At 46.9% G+C, this 24,468-nt stretch overlaps 1 protein-coding gene across 1 annotated transcript in view; it reads right to left on the reverse strand.

Moving 5' to 3' along the window:
- Window positions 1–459: 459 nt before the first annotated feature.
- The window catches only part of NTN5 (netrin 5), a 38,465-nt gene continuing 14,456 nt past the window's right edge, over window positions 460–24,468 (reverse strand). Inside the window, exons 2-7 of the mRNA XM_060255714.1 lie at window positions 9,849–10,823; window positions 8,673–8,861; window positions 6,061–6,210; window positions 3,420–3,473; window positions 2,183–2,263; window positions 460–1,642 (exon numbers count right to left, since the gene is read on the reverse strand). Coding sequence (XP_060111697.1) covers window positions 1,314–1,642; window positions 2,183–2,263; window positions 3,420–3,473; window positions 6,061–6,210; window positions 8,673–8,861; window positions 9,849–10,779 — 1,734 coding nt within the window. The 5' untranslated portion in view covers window positions 10,780–10,823 and the 3' untranslated portion in view covers window positions 460–1,313. The remainder of the gene's footprint in view (window positions 1,643–2,182; window positions 2,264–3,419; window positions 3,474–6,060; window positions 6,211–8,672; window positions 8,862–9,848; window positions 10,824–24,468) is intronic.

Below are 24,468 nucleotides of genomic sequence, written 5' to 3' on the forward strand. Positions count from 1 at the left end.
AAAAATTTGGTACATCTACCTCAAAAAAACAGTCTCGCCAGAGCCCCAGATACCCGTGGCTCAATTCTCAATTATACACTATGGGAATCGGTCTCCATAGGGAATAATGAAATGCCCAGCAGACATTTCCCTCCCGCCAACCCGCTTTCTGATGACCCTGAAGCGGGGAGAGGGCTTCCAAACCAGGGGATCCCCTGCCCCCACCTGGGGGTTGGCAACCCCCCCAAAATGGCATCTCAATCGAGAGCATTTATCTTTCCTGAAAAGTTCTTGAGGACTGACACTCCCCTCCCTCAAGCAATACTGGAAGAATTCCAAGCCAACCCTCCCGCCTCCCCAAGTTCTGGTTCCCCCTGTGCCGACTCAGGCCAGGCAGTCACACACAGCTTGGCACTTACCACATGTCTTCCTTTCATTTTTCCTCCCTCGTCCATGCCTCCCCCATCAAGAACAAGACAGTTTTTTTGAAAAAATATTTCACATCATTTCAACAAGTATATCTGGGGGTTAGAGGTCATGGGTCACCTGTGGTCTTTCTTGATGTTGGAAGAGTTTGACTTAAGCCTTTCCAAATTGCCGGGTTTCCTCTCTCTTCCTCTCTTATGATAGGGTTGCCAGCCTCCAGGTGGGGCCTGGAGATCCCCTAGAATTACAACTGATCTCTGGACTGCAGGGATCAGTTCCCCTGGGGAAAATGTCTGCTTTGCAGGGTGGGCGCCATGGCATCTCCTCTTCAAACCTTGCTGTCCCCAGGTTCCAGCCCCCAAATATCTAGGAATTTCCCAGCCTGGAGTTGGCAACCCTAGTTGAATGGGAAAAATTGCTGAGGGATTTCTACAGTTCTTATCAGCAACCTGAATCAATTTTATGTCAGTCTCACCTATTTTGCTATTGCCTCAGATTTCATACCAGCTGTTTAACATGTTCCTCGTTCTACTTCCCTCTGCCAGATTTGACCACCATCTTGTATTCAGTTATTTCCCATCACTGTGCATAGTCTAAGGCAAGTTCCTATTTTTCAGCCGGACCTCCTGGGAAAAAAGGGGGGGGGCTGGAATAACTGTAATCTCACCACATGGCCCCCTTTAGAGGACGGATGAAAGGCCTTGTGTAGTTGTAATAAAAACAAAATCCAGATTGCCATAAATTCCTTTTGGGGATCTGGGTTTTGTTGCAGTGTGTAATTTTCCTGCTGCAGCAATTCTGGCTTTCAGAACTAGGGTGTATCTCAAAGCTCAGGCAGGTAATTACCTGTGTGGCTACTGCCCTGGTTCTGTTTATTTCCTGTCCACCCTCATCCCCGCCACTGTAGTTCAGGCGACCCGGCATTTTCCTCTTCTGCTTTGCTGCTGGAAACTGCGCAGTTTATACGCCCAGGCATCCCTCCAAGGCAAGGCAAGGCTGTTTTTATCAAGAATTAAGCGGGCTGGGTCCGGCGATTCTTTGTCATTTCCAATAACCAGGTAAGATTTGCTCACTTGGAGGTAGAGGCATCGACATGCCAAATCCTGCTCCGGCACCCAGAATGGCTGTTCACCCCGTCGAATGGGCACATGGCGCTGGCGGTAGACAGATAGGACCGTGGCTGTGAATTTCCACCATGTGCCTGACTTTTCCATGGCCAGTAGCTGGGCACGGAGAACTGCAGTTTCAAGGGAGAATTAAAGAAAGAGAAATCACGGTCACAGATACATCACTTCCTTTGTCAGCAATTCTGCCCTGCTTTTCCAGGGAACAGGGCTGTTTCCTGTTCTTTCAAGAATATGATGCCATTTCCTGACAAAATCCCACAGAGAATCAGGAGGGTATGATGAACATAACTGAGGAATTATGATAACACTTCCTGAATGAGCAAGCCTGCATGTACATCTCACTTCATTTTTTCCCCTCTTAAGGGTGAGGCTGGAAACCTTCAGAGGTGGGGCTGGAATTCTCCCACAATTACAACTGATCTTCAGGCTACAAAGGACAGTTTCTGTGAGGGGGGAAATGGCAACTTCAGAAAGTGGACTGTATGGCATCACATCTTTGCTGCCCTCTCAAGCTTCCACCTCCCCAAGCTCTACAATTCATGTCATAGGGGTTTGACATGAATAGCAGATGTAGCATCCCTTTGGCACAGGAAGATGTGCTTGAGGAAACAGATCCATATTCCTATTACCATACCAAAGGTTTATATTACCATAATCCGTCTTGCAGTAGTTCCTCAAATTCATGTGGACACGTCCTCGTGGCGGTTCACAGTGGTTATGACATTCAGTGCCTGGTAGATGTACAGGGTTAGGCTGTGGTAATATCCGCCTTGCTAACTTTTCCTGACTGTCATCCCCCCCAAGTGAGACCTGCATCATTATCAGTTGCTAGATTCTTCAGACAAAGAAATGCATCCTGTCCACCCTACACTTGAGCATGCATAAGGACTGGCTGGCTGTGTGAGAACACCTGTGTTCTCATGGAGAATCAGTGCCTCTGATTAGCATGTTTGGTTGCACAGCTGTGACTTGCGGGAATGAGGCTGTACAAAGGGCCAGCTGACAACCATTTCTATCATTATAGCCAGGGCTTTTTTGGTAGAGAAAGCCCAGCAGGAACTCATTTGCATATTAGGCCACACACCCCAGCACCAAGCCAACTGGAACTGCATTCCTGTGCATTCCTGCTTTTTTAAAAAAAACTTTTTATAGCACTTTTTCTAGCCACTGTTACTGTACTAATGCAGTGGCTATATCCAGATCCAGCCCAAACCAAACTTCCATTTTCCCAAATGATGCCAGGCCCACCTGTTGCTGAGAGCAAGCTGTGGCTTGTGGGAAATGGTGTACGCTGGCCCAGAGAGCTCCCAGATCTCATCTTGTGTCATGAGCTCTCATACCTCAAAATGGCTGCTGAAAGAAATTAAACAGCCAAACCACACAGAGAAGGGGATAAGAGCTACAGGAAGGGGTTCCAGTACAATGATTTACTGGAGGTTGGGAGAAGAGGGGAACATCACATGTAATGGCCCATACTTCTCCCCTATTGTGCTACCTATCTTTTAGATAGGCATCACTTGATTTTTTAAAAAGGATTGGAAATTGGTGGCAGGTCTTCTGGTGGAGTCAAATAGCTGCCAGATTTAGGGTTGCCACCTTCCAGGTAGGGCTGGAGTTCTTCTGGAATGACCACTGATCACTAGTCTACAAAGGCCTGTTCCCCTGGAGAAAAAAGGTAGCTTTAGTGGGTGGACTCTGCTGCTAAGTTCCCTCCCCAAACTCTGCCTTCCTTAAGATCCCCTCCCCAAATCTCCAGGAATTTCCCAACCTGGAGTTGGCAATGCTAGCCAGATGTCAGGGGGTATCTTTCAGAGGATCTACAAAAGAAGCTTGTGCCTCTCCTTCAGAAGACCAAAGAGCTCTGACAAGCTTTCCTTTCTACCTCACCTGTGTTCCATTCCTGCGGGGGAACCATTGTGGTCGTCATCACTTCTGGGATCCCTGAGGGATGAAAAGTACAGAGCAAGGGGTTTACATTTAAAGAAAATTCTTCACCAATAGCAAAGTAATCCTCGTGGTTTGAGCAAATGGATCCTGATGAAGTCTATTTGCACACACTGATTTTTGCATAGACTTTTTCACACTAGACCTTTAATTCTGGTTTAGTGCTGTCCCCAAGCTGACATTCTGCACTGAAATAATAGAATCCTAGAGTCATAGAGTTGGTTTCTCTGATTCTAGTGTAGAATGTCAGTTTGGGAACAGGGCTAAACCAGGTTTAAAGGTCTAGTGTGAAAATCAGAAGGGCCAACATTGGAAATCTCTTCTGAACGTTAAAAGTCTTCCTAGCCCAGCCTACTTCCGGCACTAGAATTTCTTGCAGGTGTGATCTCAAGCTGATCTTTTAGTTGTCAGCTCACAGGAAAAGAACATAGTCAGGAGAACTCTTTAAGCTCCCAGAGATTTTTTGCAATGATTCCCTGAACCAAATTTTTTTCTGTTGTGTTCTAGTATGCTTTTCAGCTACAGATTGGCTTCTTGAGCAGTTTACATCCACTGAAACGACAAGATAGCAGTTGGATCCAGGCCAGTGTTTCACAGTGTGACCTTTCGGCCTTCCCCCTTTCACAGCAGACAGAACTGTCCCCTGGGGACAGGATTTCAGGGGACGTTTTGGACTGCTGTGGGAGAAGGAAACAGGGAAAATCACCCTTCGTGGGTGCAAGTCCTGGTGCCTTTGGAAATGCTCGCCTGGATCCAAGCCAAGGTGGTTGAGGAGGGAGGTGCTCAGTGACATCTGGTGCAGGCATGATGTGAGTGGAAGGTTTTATGAATTATATTGCCAGAAGGCGGCAGGTATGATATCTTGGATGTCTCACATCAGTTCCACCACAAATGATATTTTGGTGCTTTGCTCAGATCCCAAAAGACTAACGGATTAAGTGTGACATACATTTTTTGTGAGAGCCGGAGCTGGCTTTGTCAGATGATTCTAGCACCTCCTGCAGAATGCGTGGGGCTCACTGGAGAACCACGGGGCTTCTGCAGCTGCGACAGAATGTTCTGTTTTCACTGCCTTTTATCTTGAAAGCAGAATTACTCCAAGTGCAACATACCAGGATGGTGAGGAGCGGGTTTTGGAGAAGGGATTTTTTGTTTACTGGAATTAGCACGCTCTGACATTGCTATGTTGGGAAGAAATATATGGCTGCCCAGTTACGAGGTGTTCGTAAGAACATAAGGAGAGCCCTGCTGTATCAGACCAGTAGTCCATCTAGTCCAGGGGTGGCCAAACTGAGGCTCAGGAGCCGCATGTGGCTCTTAAAGCCCCCACCGCCCTGTTGGCTGGCTTGGAAAGGGCGTTTGTCTCTTGAAATCACTTCTCCAAGCCAAGCCAGCTGGTGACTTGGAGAATGCATTTAAAGTTGAAGTTGCTTTCTTTCCACCTCTCCTCCTTCCTTCCCTCCCTCCCTCCTTCCTTTCTTCCTTGTGGCTTTCAAACATTGAATGTTTATTCTGTGTGGCTCTCACATTAAGCAAGTTTGGCCATCCCCGATCTAGTCCATCATTTTGTCTCACACAGTGACCGACCATTACCTCTAGTGCAGGGGTGGTGAATTCATTTGTTATGAGGGCCAGATCTGACATAAATGAGAGCTTGCTGGGCCATGTGTGTCATACAATGTAATGCCAGGTAGTGGAGATATAAACATAAAGGGCACAGACAAACACAATTCAAGATTTTTTTAAAAACTTAAAATAAAATATGCTTAAAAGATTAGCACTCTTGCAATATTTTGTTTATTTAACAGTTTCTGTTAGCTGACACTTCTTGCTTTGAATTATTGCATCAAAATCTGGAGACAGTGTCTGTGCTAGAGCAATCTTGAGTATGCTGCTGTTCAAGTGCGTATCTGTAAGTTGCAAACCTACTTTCAATTTATTGACATTTTCATGGTCAATGCTTTGAGCCTAAGACCCAGAGGAAAACATGAAATGGCTGGGCATTATGGGCTTTTGTACATATGCTGCTTCATATGCTGGTCAGCCAGTGGAGAAAATAGAGGCTTTGCTTGATAGCTCCTGTGCGATTAAGCAAGCCTGGCAAAGCAAGTTGAGATACAGAAGGAAACAAGAGAGAAAGAAGGAAGCAGATGACAGTGAGATGCTCATGGAGGAGCCCTCTGGAGGCCTGATCTGGCCCTTAGGCCGCATGTTTGACACCCATACTCTAGACATCCAACAACAGGGCAGAGACCTTCCCTTGATATACCCTCCTTTCTGATTCTGGAATTCAGAGGCTGACTGCCTCTGCTCCTATAGGACATGTTGGCATTACCTTTGACACACAGGCCTTTCTAGAGATGCCAAGACACTGGCAGGTTCTGTAAAGAGAAATATGACTGGCAGCTTTGTTTTTCTGAGAAAGTCTACCAGATAGCCATGTTGAGATTGGGTAGTAGAAGGACCTGCTGAAATGCAGATACTGCAACATCAATGCCTTTACTGGGGATGCCTGCTGTGGCCACACCTGGGGGCATACCAAAAAGGGTACTACTTCTGAGTAAGGTTCCAATGGCAAGCTTACGGATGCAGGGGGTATGAGCACTGCGGCTCTGCTGGAAACCTTGGGCACAGCGGTTGCAGGTCAGTCCAGTGACCCCGTTCTTGCATTGGCACTGCCCGGTCGTCTGGTTACATATGGCACTGGCTGCTCCAATAGGGTGACACTGGCAAGCTGTGAAGAAAACAAGGCAACGGCAGTTATTGCGTTAGAGTAGCATGAGTCTTGTGTAGAGTTGTCCATCAGACACAGTGTACTTAGGGTCCATGATTCTTTTAGGGGCCTACGGAAATGTTTTCATTTCTTTTAAAATCAGAAGGGGGGGGAAGTGAATGTTTAGGATCTAAGAAAAAGTTTTAATTTTTTTTCTTACATCAGAAAACAAATGAATTTTTAGGGCCCATGCAAATCTATTAAATTTTGTCTAAAACAAAAAAAAACAAAAACATTGAAGTCTTTAAAGTTATATCAAAATAACTTTTAATATTGATATGATTATGGTGGGAGGGGCCTGTGAAGACAAAAGTGCCCCTGGCACTTCTGTCCAATTTCACACAAGCTGTCGCAGGGCTACAACTTGCCTCGCCTCTTTCCCACAGCAAGCAAGATCCTCTGAAACCCGGTTTCTGCTTGCCACGGAAAAGAGGCAGGGCAAGTCGCAGCTCCCCGGCAGCTTGTGCGAAGTTGGACAGAAGCGCTGGGGGAGGGGGAAACTCCAAGACCAGAACAAGCCTAGTGAGAAATCAGTCCTCATCTAATGCTCCTCCATCCTTCGAGGTGGGAAGTGCTGTCAAGTCACAGCTGACTTCTGGCAACCCTAGAGTTTTCAAGACAAGAGATGTTCAGAGATTGTTTGAGAGTGTTTGTCTCTGAACACAATATTGCCAACCTCCAGGTGGAGTCTGGAGATCTCCTGGAATTAAGTGTGATCTCCAGAAGATCATGATGAGTTGTCCTGAATAAAATGGCTGCTTGGGAAGCTGAACTTTATAGCATTATTCTCTGCTGAGGTTCCTCCCCTCTCCTATCCCACCCTTCCCAGGCTCCCCCCCCTAAAAAAAATAAATTTCTACCTTTTTCAACCCTGAGCTGGCAAACCCAATTTGCATAGCAACCAGGGCTTTTTATGAGCAGGAACACAGTTCTGGCTGGCTTGGCATCGGGGTGTGGCCTAATATGCAAATGAGTTCCTCCTGGGTTTTTCCTACAAAAAACCCATGTGAAACAATGGTGGTGTCAGGGGGTGTGGTCTAATATGCAAATGAGTTCTGCCTAGGCTTTTCCTGCAAAAACCCATGTGAAGCAATGGTGGTTTCAGGGGATGTGGTCTAATATGCAAATGAGTCCCTCCTGGGCTTTTTCTACAAAAAAATGTGAAACAATGGTGGTGTTGGGGTGTGGCCTAATATGCAAATGAATTCCTGATAGCAACCCTGGACTTTCTTGATAGTCTCACATCCACATATCAGGGCTTTTTTTTTTTTTTAAGAGCTGCTGGAACTCTCAAGAGGGAAATGAAGGAGAAAGAACAGGGTGCCCCTCATGGGGGGTGGCAGGCAGTGGGCTTGCCTAGGGCTCCGGGCACCCTAGGGCCAGCCAGGCTTGTATTTTGTATTTTTTTTTTAAATCTTGGAATTATAATCAGCCTTGAGCCACAAGGGAAAGTAGGAGATAAACAGTTTAAATTAATCAATAAATATCTCAAGCCTACCACTTTTGAACAGAAGACAATAAATGTATCTATGACACCAGTGGGAATGATATCACCTCATGTTCTACCAGCTTGTGCCACCAATAAAAGCTGGAGACTTCCTCCAACCAAAAAAGACATCCTCCACCTTCCACTAGCAGATGAGGTGCTTAAGATGGAGGAAGACTTCATACCTGCTAAGTGGCACAGACAATAGGATATAAGCTGTCCTTTTTACCACCCAAGGAAATGCAAGAAGAAGAAGAAACAGAAAAAGAGGAGGAGGAGGAGATTGGGTTTATATCCCATCTTTCACTACCTGAAGGAGTCTCAAAGTAGCTTACAATCTCCTTTCCCTACCCCTCCCAATAACAGACACCTTGTGAGATAGGTGCAGTGGGGCTGAGAGAGTTATTATAGAAACTGCTCTTGATTGGAGCAGCCCTGAGAGAACTTATGGCTGACCCAAGCTCACATCAGCAGGTGCATGTGAAGGAGTGGGGAATCTAACCCAGTTCTCTCAGATAAGAGTCCATGCACTTAACTACTACACCAAACTGGCTCTAAGAAGATGAGAGATCTCTGTGAAATCTCAGCAGCCTCACAAAACCTACATTTCCCAAGTTTCTTCACTAGAGGAAATCCTGAGAGTTACATTAACTTAGAAACCAATTTAAAGGCATGCTCCATCTGTCAAAGAGAAAAGAATGCACAGGGTTGCCATCCTCCATGTAGGACCTGGAGACTGCAGAGATCAATTCCCCTGAAGAAAATGACACAGAAATACTTTCGCAGTATACACTTCTGTGAGAATTTCTGTCAGGGAGTGAAGCCAGCTTCTCTCAATTATACACAATTCCTTTTGCTTTTCCTTGCAGTCAAAATGGGGAAAACAGAAAAAAGGTAACAGGACTTCACTGGTGTGTTTTTCAGAGTCCCAACTCACCTTTGCAGGCCTTACTGCTTGTGATGGAGCGGTTAAGATCCCGTCTGAAGCCAGGCAAGCAATACTGGCAGTGGCGCCCAGCTGTGTGGTGCCGGCAGTTCAAGCATATCCCCCCGCTTTGGCGTCCCGAGAGTTCAAAGAGTTCCATGCTGAACCGGCAGCGGTTGGAGTGGAGGTGGCAGTTGCAAGCTGAGGAAGCAGGAAGGGGATCTATCAGGACTGCCAGTTTCCCAAAACCCTGGCTGAAAGCTGCCCCCCATTGCCCACCGTTTTAGGGCTGCCAGTCTCCAAGGATACACCAGGATACAGAGATCTGTTTTCTCTGAGAAAATGGCTGTTGTGGAGGGTGGACTCCATGGTCTTATAGCCACTGAACTCCCTCCCCTCCCCTTAGGGTTGTCCGGTCTATGCTGGAAAATACCTGAAGACTTTGAGGGTGGACCCAGGAGAGGGTGGAGTTTGGGGAGGGGCCTCAGCATGGTGCAATGCCCTCAAATCCACCCTCCATAGCAGCCATTTTCTCCAGGGGAGCTGATCTCTGCCAGCTGGAGGTCAGTTGTAAAAGTGGGAGATCTCCAGCCCCCACCTGGAGGCTGGCAACCCTACCTCCCCTCCCCAAATACTCCCCTCTTCAGGTTCCACAAATCTGGAGCAATTTTCCAACCTGGAGTTCATAACCTTAACCCCATCCTTCCCTTTAAACCAGGGCCAGCCTTGCTTAGAGGCAGGGTAGACATTTGCTCAGTTTGACTTCTGGGAGGTTCAAGCTGCACCTGCAATTTTAGACAAATCCTCACTTCTGAAATAAAACCCTGATTTGTGTAAGAATATGGGCAAGGTTTGCATTCAACTCCATCAGCCCTTGTGGGATTTGGTTGGAGGAAACAGGGACTCCAGGATGGAGGATTAATCCAGGGGTTTTTTTTTGTAGTAGGAACTCATTTGCATATTAGGCCACACCCACCTGATGTAGCCCATCCTCCAAGAGTTTACAGTAGGCCCTGTTCGAAGAGCCCTGTGAACTCTTGGAGGATTGGTTACATAAGAGGGGTGTGTGGCCTAATATGCAAAGGAGTTCCTGCTACAATTCAAGAAAACTACCAAGCTACTAGCCTAGCTCTACTTTGAACCCTCCCTAATCATTGGCTCTTTATGTTCAGCCTCTCTCAGTCTCACCCACACACTCATGCGCATCTTTGGGTGTTGCCCGTTGCCAGGGTCTGTCCCAGTAGAAGGCCTTGCAGGTGTCACATTCCAGCCCAGCTGTATTGTGTTGGCAGTCACACTGGGGCACCCCACCGTCTTTCCCAGATGTGCACCGTGATGCATGCCCGTTGCATTTGCATCTGCCCCCGATCTGCAGTTCAGCTACCCCATAGGATGCCTCCCTTCTCCGCAGCCCCAGTATCCTTGTTGGGTGCATGCGGTCAAATGACACCCGCAGGTCAGTGGCAGTCACCCAGTCCTGGAGGACAGGACTGTATTCAAACATTCTGGCCGAGGGACGGCCAGCTAGAGGCATAAAAGCTACCAATCCTCCAGCCAGAGGCTTTGGGGCTGTTTGGGCATCAATACAGGCTGCCTCGTGCTCCATGGACTTCAAAATAACAGTGGTGGTTGGCAAGTGGTAGCGACGCTGGCAGTGGGCAGAGAAGAACTGAAAGGGCATCCAACTGCGCCCGTAGTCCATAGACTTGTAAATAGCCAGGGATTCCGGTCGTGGGGAACAGAACCGGAGAGCCACATAGAGAATTTCAACGCGGCGTCCCAGTGCCAACGTAAGCGTGGCATTGGCTGCTGGCTGGGACCACCAGCAGGTAGCACCACTGTCGGTGTCTGTGAGGTACTCTGGCGGGTGAGAGTTATCTTTGCAGCGCTGACAGAATTTGGAGGCAGTGTTGGTTGAATCCCGGAAAGTGCAGAATCGCCCAGGTGGTCTGCCGCATGTGCTGGACGCTTCCACCAGAAGCCCTGAGGCCAGTTCAGACAGTTCTGGAAGGCAGTAACGTGGCTGTCGGTTGGCATCGTAGCAAGGGTTGCGGGGATCGGAAGCCAGGCTGAGAAGAAATAGAAGAAAGACTGCAAAGCCCCATGGGAAGTGAAGCATCTCTGGGGGGAGGGGGCCAGGAGTCAAGAATAACTATGCATCACCTGGAAGAGAAAGGGAGAAAAAAGACACCATGGATGCATTAGGACAGATTGCAATCAGAAAAGGAGTAAGACAATCTGCCCCCCTCCCCTCCCCTCCCCCATCCCTTCCTACATTATCCCCCATTTTCCTGTGACTACAGAATATACTGCTTATCTTTAGGCACAACATATTTATAGCAAAATATATGATGTTATTGGTGGTGGTGGAAAGTGCTGTCAAGTCACAAATGAGTTATGGCTACCTGTAGGCAAGAGATGTTCAGAAGTGGTTAGCTGTTTCCTGTGTTCATGTCATGCCCCTGGTATTCCTTGGTGGTCTCCCATCCAAATACTACCCAGGGCCATCCCTGCTTAGCTCGAAGGCTTTTTTTGTAGAAAAAGCCCAGCATATTAGGCCACACTGCCTCATGCCAAGCCAGCCGGAACTGTGCTCCTGTGCATTCCTGCTAAAAGAAAAAAGCCCTGCTTAGCTCTCAAGATCTGAGGAGACCAGGCTAGTCCAGGTCAGAGCTACTGTTTATTGTTAGGGATGTACAAATCGGCTTTTCTTTCTTTTGGTTGCATCTGAGGAACCGAGCCCTGACTCATGAAAGCTCATGCTAGAATAAATGTTGTTCCTCTTTAAGGTGCCACTGCACTCCGGTTTTATTTTGCTGCAATTAGACTGACATGGCTATCTCTCTGGACTGTACCCAGATTTGGTGCAGGTACACGTTCATGCATACTGAAGCTTGAAAGTGCATGCATTTCCCTAATTACACAAAATGGCAAATGCACAGAAGAGGAGGATTGCACATGGTGTGCTTTCCCAGTTCACAAGGTAGGAGCCCCCCAAATTAAACAAATGTGAAGGGCTATGCCAGGCCTCTTGTCCGATGCAGCCAGCCTCCCTGTCGAAGCTTACAGAAGGGTCCATATTGATAATTCATAAAGGATGCCTCTGTATAAACAAGGGCTCCCAATCCTAATGTGAGTTGATCAGCACTTACAGTACAAGCAACAGCATTTGGGGGTGGTTCCCAAATTAGACTTTCTCTAGAAATGAACAACAGTACCACAAGACAACATCCAAGGAAGTCCTCAGCCTCTATTCCCTGTTTTTTGCCCTCCAGAGTAACTACTTGGACACTGTGTGAGACAGAGTGCTGAACAACTGGTCTAATCCAGCAGGGTTTCTCTTGTATTCTTTTGTTCATAGAAACGGGGGTCCTCCAGTTGAGGTCTGAAGATCTCCCAAAATTCTAACTGATCTCCAGATCCTGGAGCAAATGGCTGCTTTGGAGGGTAACTGTGGCATTGTATCCTACAGAGGTCCCTGTCTTCTCTAAACTCCACACTCCCCAGGCTGCACCCCTAAACCTCTAAGGATTTCTCAACCCAGAGCTGGCAACCTTAAAGAGGGGACAGAACATTCCATTCATCTGCATTGTGGTGGGTTACTCCAGCTCTTTCTTAACTCTATGGTTCTGATCTGAAGCCTTTAAAAACCTCCTTATCATATTGTGCCCAGTTCTAAGCAATGCCTCACCCTTCTGTTGCCACTACTTTAGAAGGCCCAGTCCAGCCTCATTTGCAACGTGTGACCAATTCCAGGCCAACGTGTTGCCCTCGGGGCGGGGGGGGGGGTGAATGGGAGTGGGATAGGGTTGCCAATCCCCAGGTGGGGGCTGGGGATTCCCCAGTTTGGAGCCCTTCCCCTCGCTTCAGGGTTATCAGAATGCAAGGGCAGGGGGAGACGGAAATGTCTGCTGGGCACTCCATTATACCCTGTGGAGATTGATTCCTATAGGGTATAATGGAGAATTGATCTGTGGGTATTTGGGGCTCTGGGGAGGCTGTTTTTTTTTTTGAGGTAGAGACATCAAATTTTCAGTCTAACATCCAGTGCCTGTCCCGAAAACACCCTCCAAGTTTCAAAGAGATTGGGCCAGGGGGTCCAATTCTATGAGTCACAAAAGAAGGTGCCCCAATAGTTCATTATTTCCAAATGGTGGGAAGGCATTTAAAAGGCATGCAGTCCCTTTAAATGTAATTGCCAGAACTGCCTTTGGAGTTCAAACATGCTTGTCACACCCTTGTTCCTGGCTCCACCCCCAAAATTACAGAATTACACAACCAGCTCTCCATGTATAAAACTCAATGAATATATATTTGAATTGCTCTAATAATCCTAATAACACCATAAATCACCATATAACACAAAAATGGGAAAAATACAAAAGGAAAGCCATGACAGTTAAACATTGCAGCTACTGTCCATATAAAGCAAGAATTGCCAAAGTTACGTTAGTGTCCTTGCAGGTAGTCCAACAGCAGGCCAGTCCAATTATAAAAACCGTTTTGGATGGGAAATCCTTCTTCTTGGGATCATTTAAATTATTCACAGAATTTCAATTGGTCCAGCATGCCAAAATTCATTATAACGATCCTTTTTCATTGCTCTAGGCTTCCTCCAATCTGTATACAACATACAAGATGCTGTTGTTAATACTTTCCATATCAGTGTAGAAAGTAGATGTTAATACCTTCCATATCAGCATAGAAAGTAGATGCTTTCTACGTTGCTATGAAAGACAACAGCATCTACCACACTCTTCCTCCAAACCCTCTCTAGAATTTAAAGGGGATGTTCCTGCAGGTGGTCGGTTGCCCTTGGTAAACAAGAGGCAGATGAATGCGTATCTGCCTTCCCAAGCGGTTACTCCACCTGTTCTCTGCTCTATGATCACTCATGAAAGAATCATTCATACACGCACGCACATCTCAACAACTTGCCCCAATCTCGAAACTGGGCCCAAAGACGCAAATAGATGAGAATTTAATGAGCGTGAGAAAGTGGCCTTAAACTCCCTTTTCACAGTAGAGGCACGAATGGGAATTAACCCAGTCCCGAGTGCAGGGGGTGGGGGAGGAGCAGATAGTGAGATGGGAGGGGTCACAGGCAATGAGGGGTTGCATCTGGCCTCTGGCACAGAGGGAGGGGAAGGCTTTTGGGAGTGGTGTGTCGTTGACAATGACTGATGGATCAGGGAGTGCTAACTTGCGGGTTATGATAAGCTGAATTCTCGATTCTCCCTGCGTTCCAGCCTGCCAAGGGTTGAGTAAACATGGTTGTTCCCCAAGGGACCCACAACAGCCACACTTCTGCACAGGGAAGTTTGTGAGTGAGAAGATGGCCTAAGAAGAGTGTCTCCTTCCAGTTTAGCAATGGCAGAGAGGGCAGAGCCACAAATTTCATAACAGTGCCTGAAGTTTTGAGAGTATATATTTTTGACTGGCAAGATTTTAGCAGCAACCCTGCTTCCAGATTAGAGGCCAACCTGTTACATTCACATCTGGAGACATCCACTTGCTGCTTGTTGGGCAATCAGATGCAGCAGCAGCAGCACTATCCAACCATAGTGCAGAAAAGAGAATTTAGCAGGTGCAAATTGCTATACTCTGTCCTGTTGTGACAAGCTGTGCCTTGTGGAATTTCATTTCCTGCACAATTGTTCAGTATCCAGGAACTCTGGTCTCTGTTGGTTGATGACTATCGCTCTCCAGCTGTCCTAGAGTTTGGCAAGACTTCCCTCTTGGAGCCCTTCAGAGAGGCTGCATCTATTCCAGGGGTGGCCACACTGAGGCTCGGGAGCCACATGTGGCTCTTTCACACATATTGTGTGGCTCTTAAAGCCCCCTCCACCCCATTGGCTGGCTTGGAGAAGGCATTTGTCTCTTGAAATCATGTCTCCAAGCCAAGCCAGTTGGTGGCTTGGAGAATGCATTTATATTTAAAGTTGCTTTCTTTCCGCTTCTCCCTCCCTCCCTTCCTTCCTCTCTCAAACATCTGACATTCATGTCTTGTGGTTCTCAAACATCTGACAGCTATGTGATTTTCATGTTAAGCAAGTTTGGCCACCTCAATTGTATTTCCTATTTGAGTGATTTAAGTTCTAAAGCCCATGCTGAAGAAGCTGAAAACCTCATAAATAGCACTCCGAGTGCCTGTGTGCTTAAACAGACAAACTTGAAAGGGTACCCCCAAAGAAGTTCTGCCAAAGGTAAAAATAGGGAGACAAGTATCAAAAAATAAGGCTTTCCCCTGGCAAACAGAGCCAGAAGCTGGGTGGGGCAAAGATGGAGCCAAAGGAATTTGGGAAGTCAGAGAAGGAGTCAATCAGGATGGAGGCCAGGGGTAAGGAAGGGTTGTCTGCTTTGGGTTTGGATTTTTTGGGGTAGAGTCTGGGGAAGGTGGGGTTTAAGGAGGGGAGGGGCCTTAATGGGGCATAATGCTATGAAGTTCATCCTTCAAAGCAGCCATTTTCTCCTGGGGAACCAATCTCTGTAGTCTGGAGATAAAGGCCAGTTTTGCACTAGACCTTTAATCTTGGTTCAGTCCTATCTGCTTTTTACACTAGAACCATAGAATCATAGACTCATAGAGTTGGTTTCTATGATTCCATGATTCATGTGCAGAATGTCAGTTTGGGGACAAGGTTGAACCAGAATTAAAGGTCCAATGCAGAATCGATTAAAGAATAATCAGGGCTTTTTTGTAGAAAAAGTCCAGCAGGAACTTATTTGCATATTAGGCTACACACCCCTAGCATCACCACTGTTTCGCACAGGGCTTTTTTCTAAGAAAAAGTCCAGAAGGGACTAATTTGCGTATCAGGCCACACACCCTGACACCAAGTCAGCCGGAACTGCATTCCAGTGTGTTCCTGCTCAAGAAAAGCCCTGATAATAATAATAGCAGGAGATCTCCAGGCCCCACCTGGAGGCTGGTAGGGTTGTCAGGCCTGGGTTGGAAAATACCTGGAGACTTGGGGTGGATTTGGGAAAGGGCGGGGTTTGGGGAGGGGAGGAGCATGGTGCAGTGCCACCCTTCAAAGCAGCTATTTTCTCCAGGGGAGCTGATCTCTGCCACCAGGAGATCAATTGTAAAAGCAGGAGATCTCCAGGTCCCACCTGAAGACTGGCAACCCTAGCTAGTAACCCTAAAAGAGAGAAGGCAGAATCTTATGGGGCATAAGCAGCACACCGCAGGTCATGCATGGCACAGCCTGGCGGAATCTAGACCTTTTCAGGCATTTACCGATTACCCTGGAGAACGCAATGTGACTTGTCAGGCCAATAAAACCCAGGCACCTTGCAGCAATGCTAAAGCCAAAGGCTTTTTCCACGCCACTTGCAAAGAAGGCCTCACAGTGTGAGAAGCAGAGAAGCTGCCCCCAAGTCACAACCGTGAAATCAGCTTTTTTATGACATGTCCTGAACATAGTCGGGGCTCTGGGTGAGGCAGTTGGTTACAGCCCGGACCAAGGCGCTCCTGGAGGTCTGGCGGCCTTGGGAGCCCAGTCTCAGATTCTGCTCCCTTGATAGGGGGATAATCCTTGGAAGAGAGGAAAGCAATGCCTCTGTCTTGTCTCTGATTTTCTTAATCGCTAATTGCCTGGGGGCTTTGATTGTGGCGCATTCCTCAGCCACCAGGGAGGTCTTGACTTTCACAGTGTGTGGCTTCTTCTTCTCACTACCAGGCAGCATCCTGTTCCCAGGCTTGGCCAGCGTCAGACTCTTTCCAGCTATGTGCAGTGGCTTCTTCTGCGGATACTACCTTTGGAAAGATCCCAACAGGATTCGACATGTGAGTGAAATACACTGCAATTGGTCATCTACATGGATATTCCTCCCTCTCCAGAGATTCCATTGAGTGGGAGCCAACAAGAACGAGGTATCCTTCTCTGAAATTAGATGGCCAATCCTGACACAACCAATGTTGATATAGCTCTATGAGACTTGTAAATCGAGCATCTCAGAGGTGATGCCTTAAAACACCTGCAGCTTCTTTTGAGCTAGGGTTGACCAGGGAGCTGTTCTAAATGCAATTGTTCAACAGGAGGAAGGAAGAAAAGGGGAACAGCTTGCTAGCTGGCTGGAAGTAGCTACATAGCAGTTAGCTCCACAGGTGTTAGGGTTCCCAACCCTGCCTCAGCAAATGCTGGGAAATTTGGGAGCCAGTGCCCAAAGAGGGCAGAGTTTCAAAGGATATCACATTGGGTAATGCTCTAGGCTAGTCTCTATGGGATTTGTGTGCAAGCACACACACAAACACAGTAAGGTCAAGTTGTAGCCAACTTATGGTGACCACAGCAGGGGGCTTTCAAGGCAAGTGAGAAGCTTAGGTGGTTTGTCATTGCCTTCCTTTGCAGAGTCTTCCTTGGTGGTCTCCCTTCTCTATGGTCCTTACCATAAAATAAATTCCTAGAGAGTCACTATGTGGAGGCCATTTTTTCTCCTTCTCCTCAGTTCCTCAGGAGCAGGAAACTGGGACTGAGGCAAGTAATCCCCAGCCCTAGGTGGAGAAATGAGATGCCTACTGGCCATGCCCAGAGGTGTAAGCCCTTGGATGTGATTGGACTGGCTCTCATCTATCTGCTTTTAGTCTTGAGCTGACAGCAAGATGAGTTAAGAGAGAAAGGAAGACCCAGTCTGTACTTGGAAGGCTTCCCTTCCCTTTTCTCTAGTATTTTTTTCTTTTGCATTGTAAGCCACTTTGGGTTTTCAGTGGGGAGAAAAGCTGGATGGATATGGATGAATGCTGGAAAATATGAAGCAATAATCAAAATTTACAGAATGGAACCACCAGTGTCCATTGTGCTTTACAAAGGAACAAACAAAAGTGATAGGTCACTGCCCCAAGGATGCTCCATCCAGTGGCCATTTTGAGAGGAGGTAAAGGAAGAGGGATGAAAAGGGAAAATATCCCTGAGTGTATACAGAGTATAATTTCCTAACTACTGAGTATTCCCTGCACATCTGAGATTAGGGGACACAGCTGCTGGGATGTCTGGCTCCCATCCAGGCTTATGTGCTGACATTTCTAAGAAGTTAAGCACAGGTGAGAGCTGTTTCTTCCATTAGCCTGAGCCAAGATGGTTGCCTTGATATTCTGTTTTGCTTTAAATGCTCAGCCTCAAGGTTTTCCCCTTCCTTTCCACTGTAACAAGTGAAACGTTCCAAATCTGATTTTATGCCCTTCTGTGAAACTCTAAACATCCTTATTGACAAGTCTTCTGCCTTAGCACCTGCCGTGGAAGGGGGGCACTTTAAAGTGAAGCTTAATGGGGGTGGGGTGGCTCTAGTGTAACTGCTTAAAAATTGAGATGGTCACTTAAGGGGGGGCAATTTATTCTTTCTGTTTCCCCCTCTACAAAGAGCTCCCCCCTTTTCTCTTTTCCAGTAGCAAAGACTATCTTGACAAATTGGAGAATGGGTCAGAAAACATCTGGAACACCAATAAATCATTTGTCAAACATAAAACAAATGCCTTCCTTTAGGGAGGGAGGTGTATGGGATGGGGTGGGGGTGAGGCTAATGTACTAGCCCCACTTCAAGCCAGAAAATTCTAATTCTGTGAAAAATATTCATGTTGGAAATCCGTGTAAAACATGCATTCATTCAAACAAACATGGGTGGAGGGTATCTAGGCTTCACCATGAGCAACTGACGCCACAAAAATGGCACCACTGGAAAAGCAGCCAAAATGCACAAAATAGATTGAGCAAATCCACAACAAGCAGGGTTGCCAGCCTCCAGGTAGAACCTGGAGATCTACTGAAATGGCAGCTGATCTCTCCAGACTACAGAGATTAGTTCCTTTGGAGAAAATGGCAGCTTTGGATAGCGGGACTATAAAGTCCCTTTCCTCCTCAAATCCCTAGGCTCCACCCCCAAATCTCAAGGAATTCCCAATCCAGAGTTGGCAACCCTAACAAGGCCACCATGCACCAGGCTAGGGTGAATAGGCTTACAGTTTACCCAGTTGCCAAAATTAGATTATTTGGAAGAGCATGTAAAGATCTGAGTTGTAGCCTCCCCTCCCATCTCCACTGGAAAGGATGGGACATACCAGAATTCCCATGTAGAAACAGATGCCCCTTTAGCTACTCTTAGAAACATTACATTAGTTCTCTCCTCATGAGTCCTTTCTGGACAATCGCTTTATCCATTAGAAGTGTTGCTGTGCTGTTGTGCGGATCCAGGATTCTTTCCCCAAGGTGGCATTGCTATTGAAAGGAAATTGTGTTTTCTCTGCAATCAAGCTGCAACATTTTGTTGCTAGGAAAAGGCAAATTTCCTAAAAAATATTTAACTGCTTGAGAGCTTGGTGAGGCCAAAACTCTCAGTGATCTAGAATGAGGTGCTCAGAAAAGGAACTGTGCAAGGTCAGCTCTGATGCAGATCATCTCTTTTGTTCCAATCAATTTTTTAGCCAATAGACCCCCACTAAAAAGTGGATCAACAGCTCCCAGTGAGTTAAATCCTGCTTGAACGTAAGCAGCCACGGAGCATGGATTAACTTGTATAAATTGTTTTATTACAGGGCTTTTTTTGAGCAGGAACGCACAGGAACACAGTTCCGGCTGGCTTGGTGTCAGGGGGTGTGACCTAATACGCAAATGAATTCCTGCTGGGCTTTTTCTACAAAAAGCTCTGTGCCAAACAATGGTGACATCAGGGAGTGTGGCCTAATATGCAAATGAGTTCCTGCTGGCCTTTCTCCTATGAAAAAGGCCCTGTATATACACATTTATTTAGCGATGACCTTTTATCGCTGCCTTGAAAGGTTTAACTCAAAGGGTGAAAAGTAGATGGTGTTTGCTTGAGGATCAACTTTAAGCCAGGATTAAGAGAGTCTGGTCACAAAACTTGCTTTTAATGAGAGCACTCCTCTACTGACTTCCCTTACAAAGGCTCAGCCACTAAGTGCATGATGTCATAAAGAACTGCCTTCTTCACATAAGCTGGCCTATCTACTGTCATCATCCGTGCTTATTTTGTAGAAAAAGCCCAGCAGGAAGTCAATTGCATATTAGACCGCACCCCCTGATGTCACCATCATTTCATACAGGGCTTTTTTTGTAAAAAAACAAAACAAAACAGCTCAGCAGGAACTCATTTGCATATTAGGCCACATCCCCTAACACCAAGCCAGTCGGAACTGCATGCCTGTGCATTCCTGCTCAAAAAAGCCCTGGTCATCATCATCAAAGGCACTGCTCTACCAAAGAGAGTAACGATGGTTGCCAGAGACAACGCCTTCTCTATGGTGACATCATCACTGTGGCCCTTCCTTCTTCAATGTGCCATCTGGCTGGCAGCTAGCTTTGTTTTATTTGGCTAAATCTAGAGTTGCCAGTTCTGGGTAGGGAACATCCTGGAGATTTGGGGCTGGAGCCTGGGCTAGGCGGGGTTTAGGAAAGGGAGGGCATTTGGACGGGATATGATGCTAAGAGTTCATGTTCCAAAAGCAGCCATTTTCTCCAGGGGAATTGATCCAACTAGCCTGCTGATTGGTTGTAATTCTGGGAGATCTGCAGGCCCCACCTGGATGTTAGCAACTTAAATCTGTCCTGCCCTTTTGAGCCTTTGAGAGTGGTTTATAAAGACCGATTTATTTTAACTGCTGTTTGTTACTGCTAATACATGCCTTTTGAAGCTTTTTGTTAAAAATGGGTATTTGTTGAAGGTTCAATTCTATTAGCTTTTCCATGCAAATTCACCTGATTTCCCTCCTCACTTCAGCCCCCGCCTCCCACGGTTTTTGTTCACATGCGTCCTCCTGTAATCCCTGGTGTAACCTAATTCAGTGGTTCTCCACTCACCTTTTACCAGCAGAAAAACTGGCAGGATCCCCACCCCTGGGTTGTTTAGAATGGATTGCAAATAGGGTTGCCAATCCGCGGGTGGGGGTAGGGGATCCCCAGTTTGGAGGCTCTCCCCCCACTTTAGGGTCATCAGAAAGGGGGGGCGGGAATTGCTGCTGAGCACTCTGTAAGCCAAAATGCCCTCAAAAGAGGTTGGAGAATTGACAGGTGGGCATCTTTAGCTTAAAAAGTATCTAGAATCTATGTATACAGGAATCCACCTCCAGAAATTATTGCTAAATTTACCAAGGACACTAATTAAGTAAAACAATTAAAAATTTATTACAAAAATTATAGAACATACATACAAGGTAATGGATACATACAACACACATACAGTCCTAATAAAAATAGAGAGAAATGCATAGAGGTAACATGAGGATGGACAAACAGGGTGATAATTACCGATCCTAGTCTTCAAGGAAGGCTCCAATGGCGACAAACGAGGACGATGGGGAAGGGGACCCTCAACTGGCCAAGAATCGGGGATGTATCTAAACAGCAGGTATGGGGTACTGCTAGATGTACACCTGTGGGGAGTTGGGACCGTGATTATAAGGACTACCTTGAGCCCTTAGGGGGTGGGAGGTACAGGGGTGGATGACAAGTGGTCAGCTGGTACATGACCTCAGAAAAAGGGGAGGCTCCGCAATGACCACAAGGGCTGGACTTATGCAGTAGCCAATAGCCAGTTTATTGGGGGCACCTGATTGGATGCCCATACCTGGCCAATGAGCAGACCTGGCCCTGGTTACCTGATTGGACTTCCAGGTAACAATGGGCAAAGGGGGAGGCTCCAGGATGACCATTAAGGGAAAGAACGGGAGAGGAGGTGATTAAGGCTATCAAAACTTATCTAAAAGGTGACAATAGATGGCCAAATTGCTACCTAAGGTAACACCCGATCTATACAAAGAAACTTGGCTCTGGGTGAAGATGTTCTTCCTCTTCTTCATTCCTCTACTGGCATCATCCTTTGTCTTGAGTTCTGTTGGACAAAGACTTTAGGCAGTCTAACAGGATCCACGCCTAAGATAAGCTTGATTGCCTTATGCATAGGTGACATCTGTAGAGTACGTGAGCCTCCTGCTTCGCTGTCATGGAGTCTGGCACTGCAGGAAGATAGTTGCTGGTGATGTTAGCCTTCCCATATGGATTCTATGGTCAAGGCTGGAAACCACTTGCCTGGACAGTTCCTGGCAGCGCAACTTCTTCCTCTGCAGTGGCCGAGATGGTGATCGCACAGAACGACTGGAAACCCATCTGTTCTCCTGGTTAGCACTCTTCCGGAGATACGGAGTGCTGCTGCAACGTTGTGGCTGTTAGCACTTCATATAAGTCCCTTACAGTCTGGTAGACAAAACCCACATTTTCCTGGCAGATGTGTATGAGTTGAGTCTCCAGACACCCTGGCAACCAAATGGGTGACTACGATGTTCTGAAATTAGGGGTATTTTTCTCACAACTCCATTATTCCATATGGAGACCAATTCCCATAGGGTATAATGGAGAATTGATCCATAGCTACCTGGGGCTCCAGAGGGGATGTTTTTTGAGGTAGAGGCACCACAATTTCAGCATAGCATCTGGTGCCTCTCCTCAAAATACCCCTCAAGTTTCAAAAAGATTGGACCAGGGGGTCCAGTTCTATGAGCCCCCAAAGAAGGTGCCCCCATCCTCCATTATTTCCTATGGAAGGAAGGCATTTAAAAGGAGCACGGTCTCTTTAACGGCCAGAACTCCTTTTGGAGTGCAATCATGCTTGTCACACCCTTGCTTCCGCTCCACCCCCAAAGTCCCTAGGTATTTCTTGAGTCAGACTTGGCAACCCTAACTGCAAAAAGTCATCTTAGGGCTAATGCTAGTGGTGGAAAGGAAGGGTAGACTTAAAGAGCAACTGTTCCCTTGTTCTCCTGACCATGTGCAGTTGTTACACAGTGGCTGATCAGTACTATATAACTACAACCATTTTCCACAAACTTGAAAATGGTAAGGATGTGGCTTCTAGGAGGAGAAAAATGTGATGTTTTGGAAGGCCGGCTCTCTGGCACTTATTTCTCTCTTTAGGAATTAAGCAGAGCTTAACTCGTTTACATTTTTTTGTGAGTGGATATCCATTCTTGTTCACAGCCCTGAACTCGAGGGGCTTTGGTGTTTGAAGCTGCTTTATTTCACGCTCACTTATCTCACAGACTGGCTTTATTTCTTTGTGTCTTTTTTTTTTGGTGGGAATAAATTTCCCTTTCAAGTTTTGGCTTGAAAGGGGTTGCGCATTTACAAAAACCGCAGTTTGGAGGGGAAAGTGACATCCCCCAGGATTTGGAGAAGATATAAGTAGGCCTGGCTTGGGATGTTTTGCTGCCCCTGAGTGGAAAGGAATTTCACAGCCCCACGTCTTTGAATGGTGGGAGAGGAAAGGAATTGTGTACTATTTCCCCTTTATTCCCTCTGTAAATGGAGGGAAGAGAAGGGGGCTGCGGCTGGGAAAGTTGTGAGTGTTGGGAGTCACACTTCACCTTTGCCCCAGATCATCATCCCAAGATTGTGGGGGTGGTTGTTTTCCTCTTGACAGTAGCCTCAGCACCTCTGGCATTCCAGTGGCCAAGACGAGGTGTTCAGGCTGACAGCTGATCTTGGTTACAAGCCTCAGGCCTTGCAGTTAAGGAGGGAACTTAGAAATGGGCATCCCAAAAGAGCTAAAAGAAATTCACTCAAGAGTCTCAGAGCAGCTTATAATCTTCCTCTCCTCTCCTCTCCCCACAACAGACACCCGCTGAGGTAGGTGGAGCTGAGAGGGCTCTGAGAGAACTGTGACTCACCCAATGCCAGCCAGTTGGCTGCACATGGAGGAATGGAGAATCAAAGCTGGTTCTCCAGATGAAAACCTGCTGCTCTTAACCACTACACCAAACTGCCTCTCCAGAGGTCTTATTGTCTCTCTCTTCAACTGATGCTGTTAGATTCAGTTCCAGGAGCACCTAGAGATGAACAAGAGCTTCAGGGTATGAGCTTTCGAGAGTCAAAGTTCACTTTGTCTGAAGGTGCTACTGAACTCAAATCTAGCTCCTCTACCGCAAGCCAATATAGCTACCCTCTATAACTGCAGCTAAAGCTATTACAATGGTGGTGGTGGTGGAAGAAGAGGAGATGGTGAAGAGCAATGAAAGTTCTTGGGAAATTAGCTTAAATAGGCATGAGAGGGGGAAAAAACCTCTCAGACTTTGTTCCTTGCCTTTCTGGCCACCAGCCAGTTCTGCTGGCAAACCTAAACCCACTGTGCCTGCCATGACCATCCATGCCAATAAACATTTGCTGTTAGCGCCATTCTCTGGTGTGAATCAGCCAGCTTTTGCACCTAAGCTTCACTCAGATTTCGTCCTTACTACAACTGCTGCCCTGCCCTGCATGGCTTCTGTCCATGATTTCCATGATCCCCAGCCTAGCCATTTTTGTGTAGTCAGTTGGGATCCCGCCTTCCTTTTCCACCTGCAGAAAAATTGGTTGGATTCAACCCTCTGTTTTCTTGGGGTGCCCCAGGCAAGCAGTATCCTTGATGCCCCCAATCCCTTCCCGAAACCAGCACTTCCCCTCCCCACTGGGAGGTAATCTGGATCACCTGCCACTAAATCTCACCTGTCTCTATCGTCCGTGTCTTGAACTAGAGGCCAGAATCCTGTCAGTTGCCACCAAATGAGGAAATGGGTCTCTTGCTTTTTTCTAGTACACAGCCATCTGCTTGGTTCTGCCATCAGGATTTGGTCTTCTCTCCCTGTCCTGTTCTCTCCGCGCCCCCCTCCCCGCGCCAGCAAATATTTCTGAGATCTCTCCAGGGAGCAGAGCACTCGGAGTAGGAACCTGTCAGGGGTGTTTTGGGGATTCGTTCTGCATTAGCACTCAGCCTCAAAGCTGTCAATGACACAGGGTTTAAAATAAACTTAGGTAAAGCCAAGAGG

The sequence above is a fragment of the Heteronotia binoei genome, chromosome 15, assembly GCF_032191835.1.
Source record: "Heteronotia binoei isolate CCM8104 ecotype False Entrance Well chromosome 15, APGP_CSIRO_Hbin_v1, whole genome shotgun sequence".
NCBI classification, from domain to species: Eukaryota; Metazoa; Chordata; class Lepidosauria; order Squamata; family Gekkonidae; genus Heteronotia; species Heteronotia binoei.